The 10,248-nt window shown below is 31.3% G+C and overlaps 1 protein-coding gene across 1 annotated transcript; it reads left to right on the top strand.

Moving 5' to 3' along the window:
- The first annotated feature begins 2,673 nt into the window (after window positions 1-2,673).
- Window positions 2,674-9,455, top strand: rbm11 (RNA binding motif protein 11). The gene is made up of 4 exons (XM_073823878.1): window positions 2,674-2,848; window positions 4,730-4,886; window positions 6,858-6,949; window positions 9,072-9,455. Exons 1-4 carry the CDS (start codon window positions 2,753-2,755, stop codon window positions 9,249-9,251), a joined length of 525 nt encoding a protein of 174 aa, XP_073679979.1. The 5' UTR covers window positions 2,674-2,752; the 3' UTR covers window positions 9,252-9,455.
- The last annotated feature ends 793 nt before the right edge of the window (window positions 9,456-10,248 follow it).

Here is a 10,248-nt window from a genome sequence, read left to right as displayed (position 1 = left end):
TTGACTTGTTTTTTCAGAAAACAAGAAAATAATTTTTACTCGTCTAGAAAATCCTTCTTAATTTAAAACTATTTAGATATTTCGGCTGTAAACAAGACAAAAAAATCTAAGTAAGAAAAGTTTTTTTGCAGTGTATACAATCTAAATATTCATAATACAACATAAATGTTTAAAAAAACACTAAAGACATAAAATAATATTTAAAAATGTTAAACACACTATGAACATGTTCCTAAATGACTAATTAATAATGCATGACAATATGGGTGTAAGTTATATACAAATTATTGTTAAAAATGCTGCATGATTAAAAAGGTTTTTATTTGTAAAGCTCTAAAAACCATGTTTTAGTGCACTTCCTGCAAATATGGAAAAAACAAAGGGTCTGAATTAAATATGTACAGTTTTACATGGTTAGTGCAAATTGTCACATGACCAGAGCAGATTATTTCCTGTTTGCACCTTGAGAAGATAATGGCTGCATGAAAGCTCCAAAATGAAAGGCAAGTATTGTTTGTTGAAAATAAAGATATGACAAAGATTTTTGGTACACATTATCTTTAAGGTGTCTAGTATCAATATATAAATTCACATATATTCAGTTTTGTTGAGTGTGGTCACCAGTGTTTGGAGTAACGCAAGTTTAGGTAATATTATTACTTTTTCCAAGTAACTAGTAAAGTAACGCATTACTTTCTAATTGACAAGAAAATATCTGTGTTACTTTTCCCCCATTTATTGATTAAAAGCTCTCCTGTCCTCATGTTGAGAGAAATTGTGAGTAAGATGTTACTTTAGTTCTAGAATAAATGTGAACATGCATTAATTCATCTCACTCACTAAAAAACAGATACAGTGTTCTTCAAAATGAATAAAAACACTGAAATTCAACACAAACCTGCAATAATTAATATGTTCAATAACACAAATATCCTTTATGTATTTAATCCCATTTTATGAACCGATGTCTTTGCTGCCGACCTTCGATGATCCAATTCATCCATACTAATAAGCAGAAATTACTCAAGATAATCTAACATTTGTTTTCCTTTTTTTATTGCTGAAGAGTTGACATTTGTTCTTCTGTGGTCTACTGTACAGACGGAGATTTACTTTTCTCTTTTGGTGTTAAAATTCTTTTCCATTTGCCAAAAATTGAACTTTTTATATTAAAAACAAACAAGCAATCCCTGCCCAGATTTAACAAGTATCGCAAAAGTAACATAACGCATTACTTTCCATAAAAAGTAACTAAGTAACGTAATTAGTTACTTTTTTAGGGAAGAACTCAATTATGTAACGCATTACTTTTAAAAGTAACTTTCCCCAACACTGTTGGTCACAGAATGAGTAAAACATGTTGATGGTGGGATCATTTACAATATAAATCCAATGCAGTTGTTAAAATTACACTAAAATGTTGCAATGACAGAATATCGCACTAAATTAAAAAAAATCAAATGTTACAAACAATGTTACAATATTGATGTTGTAATAATATAAAAATGTAATGTTATATTTTGCAAAAAAGTAACAATTTTGAAATACATTGATGGTTGTATTTTTTAGTCTTTTATCTCAGTGTTCCTATAAATGTTGTATTTCTGTATGTTGTAGTTTTTTTATGCATAATGGTAACCCTAGAATGTGATCAAGGAGTTTAAAATAGCTGGGCTAAGATAAATAACAATTTTTATGACTGCAGAAATATGTTAATTCAGTATACACATTATCCCACTGTAAAACACAATTTTTCAAAAACCTTTCCAAAAATTTTTGGTTAAAAAATTATTTTTTTATATTGTTTCAAAGGGTTACTAATGACACATTATTTGGATATTTTCATGTCTGGGAAAAATGTGGGATTAAATGGTTTAATATATGAATACATTCTAAACAATGTTTCATTATATAATTATCTTTAAATATATATATAATTTAATGTAATCTGCATCTAAATTAAAATGAATTTTTCTTATTAGATTTGGATTTTGAATTTATTTTTAAAATAGCATTTTAAAATAATTTGATTACATTTGTTATTACGGTTCATTGCCTAGAAAGAACAATCAAGTGGCAAAATAAAGTGTATTATTTTTCCGCTGAGCTTTAATCAGTTGTTGTCAAGGTGAGTTTTTAGAAGATGACATCACTCCACACAGGCCATAAGGTTCCATTTTTTGAAATTGAGAAGCTTTCCATTGATGTATGGTTTGTTAGGAAAACATTTGACTGAGATATAACTATTTGAATACCTGAGGGTGCAAAAAATCTAAATATTGAGAAAATAGCCTTTAAATTTGTCCAAATGAAGTTCTTAGCAATGCATATTACTACTCAAAAATTTAATTTCATATATTTACGGTAGGAAATGTACAAAATATCATGGAACATGATCTTTGCTTAATATCCTAATGATTTTTGACAAAATAATTTTGACCCATACAATGTATTGTTGGCTATTGCTACAAATATACCCATGCTACTTAAGACTGGTTTTGTGCACCAGTTTCACATTTATTAAAGTGAAAAGTGTGCTTCTCTTTCTGTAAAATAAATAGCAATTGCACTTTCAGCATTGAAATCCATTTTGTCCAAATGTCGTCCTCTGCTGTCTGACTGCGGTACTGCGCTGTCGCAATTCACTCTCATCACGACAAACCAAAGCCACTTTATAAAAGGGAGCTTAACAAGCAGAAACCGGCAAAATATCTCAGTTGTTCATTGCACAACCTTCAAATCGCTGCAGAGGATGTTTGCTAGAGACAGAGATCTCGACAAGACGATCCTCGTGGGAAACATCCACAGCTGTGTGACTGAGGACATCCTCTATGAGCTCTTTCTGCAGGTCAGATCATCTTCTTCATCATCATCATCATCATTCACCTGTTCAGACAGTCTTGCGGTGATTATTAATATGCTATGACAATAATTCTCTTGACAAATTAATTTTTGCAGCTGATGTTTCTTTGATTCTTTAACTGGCGTTTAGAGCATCATTGTAACAAAGTAACACATTGACCTAAAACTTTTAAAGAGTAACATTTGTTGATACTTTAGTCGCCTGTAGATCTATCACAGTTATGTGTGTATGTTTTTATTTATTTGTTTAAGGCGAGACACAGCAGGTGAACAGGGTAAAAAAACAACAACAACTAATAGTTATCACCTTACTTACTCAGTTGATTGATTACATTGATAATTGCAAACATTTTTTGTATTAAGTTTTCTCAAATGTTAGGTTTAAATAGGCAAATGATCATTATTTAAGGGCAGACACTGCAGGCAAATATGCAGTTTTTTCATGCACCTATTGAGTTTGAGATTTTGGGATTTTTGCTGTTTCATAAAGTGTTTTTTCAGACTAGTGGAAAGAAAACGCCCCAAAGACACTGTTAAGTGTTTCTTTTATAGCACTTTATCTATTTGTGTCAGTAGATGTCAATTACAATACATATTTTTAAAGGCCGTTTTCTCAAAATGATTTTTTTCTCCTACATTGAGCCATAAATCTCCACTTCAGCAGCTCTTACACACACCACACTTTACATTTGTATTCCTGTCTATATTCTGTTTTTTACAGAGGGATTTGTTTGTATATAATTAGCTTGATTTTATACATATTGATTTTTATATATCAAAAAATGGGGAAAAAATTAGTTTCCCGTCCATTCAAAGTTTTTTTCTGAATTATGGAGTGACAAAAAGAAATCTCCTCTGTGAAAACTTTTGACTACAAGAAATTTGAAACTGACTTCATCCAGTGTTTAGATTTTTCGTACTAGAAATGAATGCAAATTAGCTCATATTTCATTAAATAATGGCTCAATTGCATATTTAAACCTATCATTTCAGAAAATGTGTAATACAAAAATGCAATTATCAATATAATCAATCATCTGGGAAAGTAAGGTGATAACTTTTAGTTATTTTTTAACCCTGTTCACCTGCAGTGTCTCACCTTAATGAAATATGCGCTAATTTGCATACATTTCTATTACAAAAAAAAAATCTAAACACTGGATGAAGTCACTTTCAAAATTCTTGTTTAATTATTTTGACATATTAGAGTCAAATGCTTTTACAGGGGAATCTCATTTAGTCACTCTTAGAACAACTTGGAACAGACAGAAAACATTTTTTTTTTTTTATCATTTTTTGGAGAATAAAATGTATAAAATCAAGCAAATGATATATGAACAAATCCCTCTGTAAAAACCTTCAGGATTTAGACAGGAATACAAATGTAAAGTGTGGTGTGTGTAAGTGCTGCTGAAGTGGAGATTTATGGCTCAGTGTAGGAGAAAAAACTCATGGCCTTTAAAAATCTGTATTGTAATTGAAATCTATTGACACAAATAGATAAAGTGCTAGAAAAGAAACACTTAACAGGGTTTTTCCCGATGTTTTCTTTCCACTAGTCTGAAAAAACACTTTATGAAAAAAAAAAAAAAAAAAGTCCAAAATCTCAAACTTGACAGGTGCATGAAAAAACAGTGTTTTTGCCTGCAGTGTCTCCCCTGTAATTTATTATTTTTATAGTGTATTATTGTTTCTAATATTTTTAAATAAATTATGCAATGCCATTATATATAATATAACTGTTGTAATGGTTAGTACTTTGGTTTAGTAATTATTATTATTATTATTTAAATTGTTTATTTATTTAATAATTTATTTATTCATGATATGATTCACATATTTTGACACATTTTGATTCTATTGCCAGGCCGGTCCAGTAGAAAAGGTGCGTATATTCAGAGATGGACGGCAGGCTCCGTATGGATGTGTTTCTTATAAGCACGCTGAAGCTGTTCCCTATGCAGTCGCACTTCTCAGTGGAATCTGGCTCTATGGGCAGCCAATCAAGTTACAGCTTAAAACTGGTGGGTATCTTCTCAAACATGTGTTGAACTGAAGGCAGACACGTTATCTTGTGCTATTTCTAGATGGACATTATCATAGAAATGAGGAACAGACTGATAGCAGACAGGTGTGTCTGATTACAAAAACACTCAGATGCCAGAGTTTGCCATTATAATGAAGGACTGTTTGGCAAATCACTGTTATAAACCCAAATTATAGACTGCAAGTGTTTACTTCATTGCTGATGGGAAAACACATCTGTCTGAGCGTGTAGTCCCTTACCAAAAATAAGTATTCAGATATTTTAGTTCAAGTATATTATTAAGTACACTTTATGTAGTAAGTATACAAATCTCAATGTTCTAGTAGTACATTTTAAGTGTACTATTTCAATACTCATTGGGACTAAATTCGCCCACTTTCTAGTATATAAAATATACTTTTAAGTATAATCGAAGTGAGTAAACAATTAGTTTACATAGTAAGTATACTAAAAGTGAACTGATAGGTATACTGATAGTTTACTAATTAAATAGTTTATTATGCATTTTTAGTGCAGTTTGAAGTATAGTCTCAGTAAACTATTACTTTAGTAGTTTTATACTACAAGTATACTTCTAAGTTCTTTAAGTGAACTCTACATCATATTTTAAGTATACTACGATGTCCCTATTTAGGTATTAATTTGTATATATTTTGTTAGAAAACATCAAAAGAAAGAACAGGGTATCTGCTTGAAAACAAAAACATTTTGTTCTAGCTCCATGCACTTTCTTTTATAAACACTTTAAAAAAAGACATTATAAAATTCATGATAATCCATTAATTTTATCGTTTTATTCCATAACGTTACACAGTTTTACACATCTGTAGTTTTGATGCTGGTTTATGTCTGACGATTGTGTTATTACATGTGGAAGCATCTGTTGTTTCAGTTTCTTCTTCACTTGTGTTTTGGAAATTCTGTACAGAAGACTGTTTCCAAGTGTAAGTCAGCTATACTTAAATGTCATTTTTGAGAAGTACATAAAAAGTAGACTGAAAGTATACTTTCCTAGTTTTAGTTTAATAGAAGGATACTAATAGCACACTTGAATAAACTTGTTTTTTCATAAGGGGTATGTTATGCCTGCTTTCAAGAGGTCAGTAAAATGGGGTCTTGTGTTCCCAGAGTACCTAAAATCATTACTTTAACATACAAAAACTGCTGTTTTGATGAATGAAAAAGTATTGAACCAACTCAAGACTCTCCTCTTCTGTAGCTTTGTGGGTAATATTTGCTCAAAAACTAATGAAGTATATATGATTTAACTCATGCCAGTTATAACATTGCATACTATTTATAACAGATAGCATGATTTGCAACGGTTTTCCATTCATACAGATGGTTTCATAGTGCTTTCTCCTGAGGATTTTATCCTAACATTATCTGTAGGAGAGACTTTATCTGTAGTACTGTTTAGAAGTGTGGGCTCAGGGAGATTTAATATGGAAAGGAATTAAAACATTTATTCTGTGAGTTACATTTAAAAAAGAACAGAGAGTACAGTTTACATTGATACAAAAGTGCTTTGTATTTTGTTTGAACTTTGTATTTAGTGGATTTTTAACCTTAATATTGTGCAGCACAACTGTTTTAACATTGATAATAATGAGAAGTTGTTTGAGCAGCATCATGTGACACTGAAGATTGGAGTAATGTTGCTGAAAATTCAGCTTTGATCACAGAAATAAATTGCATTTAAACAGATATTCACAACTGTAATAATATTTCACAATTTCTAGCGTGTTTTTTGCAAATAATTGCAGCCTTGGTGAGCAGAAGAGACTTCTTTCAGAAATAGTAACAAAAATCTTACTGACCCCAAACCTTTGGACATAATTCTTTGTGTAAAAGATAATGATATTCAGCATACTGACAGCTGATGTGTTGTGTTTTATTGTTTTTAATGTTGTTGTTTTGTCCCATCATTGTTTCCTGTACAGTGCAGATGCTGTTCACCAATATGATGTGGTTTTGAATTTAAATGGCAGTCCAGATCTGGAGATCCATTCTAATGAAGCATACAGCTGGAGAGACATGGTAACACACTCACAGAGAAAACATAATAAACAGAGCACATTTTGTTAAAAAAAAAACAATCTAATCAACCAAATTTCAAAAACGTCCCCAGCTCAATTTAGTTGCTAATATTTAATTTGAGGAAAGATAGACATGTATAGTGATAAAAGCTGAAATATTAAAGCCATGGATGAATGTTTCCTGAGAAATCCAGTATTTTGTAGAGGGAGGTCAAAATGGCAATTTTCAATTTAGATTCAGAGTCAAGTTACATGCCTGTAACTCCAGAAGTATTAAAGATATTTTAATGTCCTTTTAGATAGTGGGTCTTAATAAACTTTGCTTTTGGCATCTATATTATTAATGCCCTATGAGATTTGGTTCCAGAGATATTAGAACTTCAGTATGGCTCCAGGAGTAAATCCTTAAAATGTAGACATTTTCAGTGGTCAAAAACCAAATGTGGGTCAGTTTGAAAAAATAAGATACTTATTTTATTTTAAAAATGAATGTCTGAAGAACATATTATGTTGAAACAAGAGATGTATCTCATTTGTTTCTGTCAAGACAACTGCATTATTGCATGTTTAAACATTTGGCAGCTTCAGATGCTGTAAAAATGAACAAAATCTCTTCTTCCAAATACCTGAAACTGATTCAAATATAGAATCTTATGAAGAGACTACAGAAAGCATGCTAATGTGCCTGAATTTTTTTTTCAAACTGACCCACATTGGGTTTTTGACCACTGAAAATGTGTACATTTTAAGGTTTTACTCCTGGAGCCATACTAAAGTTCCAATATCTCTTAAACCAAATCTCATAGGGCATTAAAAATAAAGATATCAAAAGGAAAGTTTGCTAAGAGCCAATATCTCAAAGGACTTTAAAATATCTTTAATACTTGTTGAGTTACAGGCGTGCAAACTTTGGAGAAAAACTTGAAAAGTTGCTGTTTCCCAATTTTTGGTCACCATTGGCACATAATGCAACACAGATTGCTAAAGTCAACAGATTTCACTAATAGAGCGACCAATGTCTGTGTAAAAATAACATTATGATGCTGCCATCTTTCTGAAGTCATTTTTACCCTCCTGTAACCTAACTCTGAATCTCAGCTGAAAATTTCAATTTTTGAGCCGGGGACGTCTGGTTGATTTGACACGGAATGACCCTGTTACTAACGTACATTCTCAGAATTACTCAAATGTGTAATAATAAACTTTCTCTAATATTTACTGATGCCTTTGTTGAATTGTTTTCACAAAATGTCTTGCAGATCAACAAAGTTTAATAATTTTGATTGCAACTGTTTATATATATTTTACATAATTATTTATTTCCTGCATAATATCTGCTCAGGAATGTTTAACCCTTGTGGGACCTTATAGACATTTTTGTCCATTTCAGTTTAGTTTTTTTGTTATAAGTGTGCCTGTGTTAATGCCACCTGCATACATTTTGGCTCGGGTGTTTATTTTTATTGAAATTTTAATATTTCACCCTCATTTCATTCAAAAAATAAATTTCACCCTCTGTACAAAAAAATACTCCCACTCAGGACCTGAAAAATTCACATTGAAACCCATTAAAACTGCAGGTTTTTTAACCCAGGGCCATTTGACTATAAAATGATGCAATATTTCCTAATAGGCATTCGTTTTATCGGTAAGGCTTAATTTTAATAGATTGTGCCATTTTATTTTTATTTTTTCAAATTTGGCATATACATTTATTTATTTATTTTAAATCTAACACTGCATAAAAATATAAATGCCTCAAAATGAATGTAGTTGTTCTTCACTGACACACCCAAGAAGCTAATAAGCTAAGAAAAAAATTCTGCTTACCATTTAGTATATGGAAATTACTACTTTTTAATTTTTTCATAAAAAAACACCTGTGGCATTATGTAAACAAACCAGCATTTAAAGAGTTACAATTCTGATAATTAATGAATGTTTGGCATCTATGTATAGAATCGACATCAGCGAAAGTGGAAAAAAAATTAATAAATCATATTTTTATGACAGTTTTTGGGCATGAACATTTTTGTCCATTTTGCACCTATGTGTAACTTTTTTTTTTTTTAATGCACAAGGGTTAATATACCTCAAAGTACTGTATTTCTGTGTGTTGTCAGGTGTACAGCAGGCGTCTGGATGTGTGTCCTCCAGCTGTGTGGTTCTGGCCACCCCTTCAGCAGTGGATGGGCTCTGGTGACCCGTCTGGGACGTCCTGCCTGCATGAAAATGCATTTGTCCACAGGTCAGCCAGCAGCAGAGTTGGATGTGCAAATGTAAGTTTAGACAGTATACACTGAGAGAAAATGCTAAATGCAATCCTAACAGCAAAACCAAGTACGTCAAATTTTATTGGCTCAGATTGAGTATGAACTGTGGAAAAACACTTTATTTTCAGAGTCAGCTGTACAGAGGGTGTTGTACAAGTATGTTCCAGTGAGCGCTTTCATTAGCACCGATTCAGACTGTCTGCTGTAAACTTGTGAATGCTCAAATAAAGCCATCTAAATGCACACTGCTGTTTCTGGAAATATTGAATGTTTGTTTGTTGAGCTCATCTCGTGTTCACATTCAATGGGACTTTGCATCTCAGACAGGATCAGCTGAGGTAATTAAAACTTCAGTGGTAAGTTGATTGATTGGCGCTTTTGTCATCTACAATGACACTTTTATAGGAGGGTAAAAGCCTAACGTCACACAAAATGTCATTTATGTTGGATGACAATTTATAGTCATTTCTAACATCAAACGCTCACTCTTATTACCTAGAGTACTCTACAGCCAAAGCCTCTCCCTTTCTTGAATTTTAACTAATATGATAAGATGCAATAACAATTAACTTCAGACTTTAGACTTAATACGATGTATTCAACAAGTACAAGAGTATTTCAGTTGGTGATAGTTTTAAAAAACATGCTTTAAAGTTACAGATGATTTCTATTTCAAATAAACTTTCTATTCATCTGTAAAAAAAAAAGTGACCCTGGACCACAAAACCAGTCATGGGGGAATTTTTTTATACATTTTAAGATTTATGATATGAAAGCTGAATAAATAAGCTTTGCATTGATGTATGGTTTGTTAGGATACACTGAAAAAATGATTCATTGAATTTACTAAAAAAAATGTTTAGATAAGTGGTTGCAATCAATATATTTTAGCTACATTTAAATAAACAAATTATTTGACTAACTTGCAGCATTTTTTTTTTTACATAAATGCAGCTGCAAAAATTGATTGCAACCACTTACCTTAAATAAATTGAGTAATTTCAATGAATCTTTTTTTTTTTTACAA

The sequence above is a fragment of the Garra rufa genome, chromosome 19 (genome assembly GCF_049309525.1).
Source record: "Garra rufa chromosome 19, GarRuf1.0, whole genome shotgun sequence".
NCBI classification, from domain to species: Eukaryota; Metazoa; Chordata; class Actinopteri; order Cypriniformes; family Cyprinidae; genus Garra; species Garra rufa.
The sequence above is the reverse complement of the archived record's forward strand: the minus strand, read 5'-3'. Positions and strand labels throughout refer to the sequence as shown.

Bases quoted from the DNA above. Each gene is read 5' to 3' on its own strand.
- rbm11 (XM_073823878.1), top strand. From the start codon at position 2,753: ATGTTTGCTAGAGACAGAGATCTCGACAAGACGATCCTCGTGGGAAAC. The intron at 4,887-6,857 runs GTGGGTATCTTC...TGTACAGTGCAG, and splicing joins CAAGTTACAGCTTAAAACTG to ATGCTGTTCACCAATATGAT. The intron at 6,950-9,071 runs GTAACACACTCA...GTGTGTTGTCAG, and splicing joins CATACAGCTGGAGAGACATG to GTGTACAGCAGGCGTCTGGA.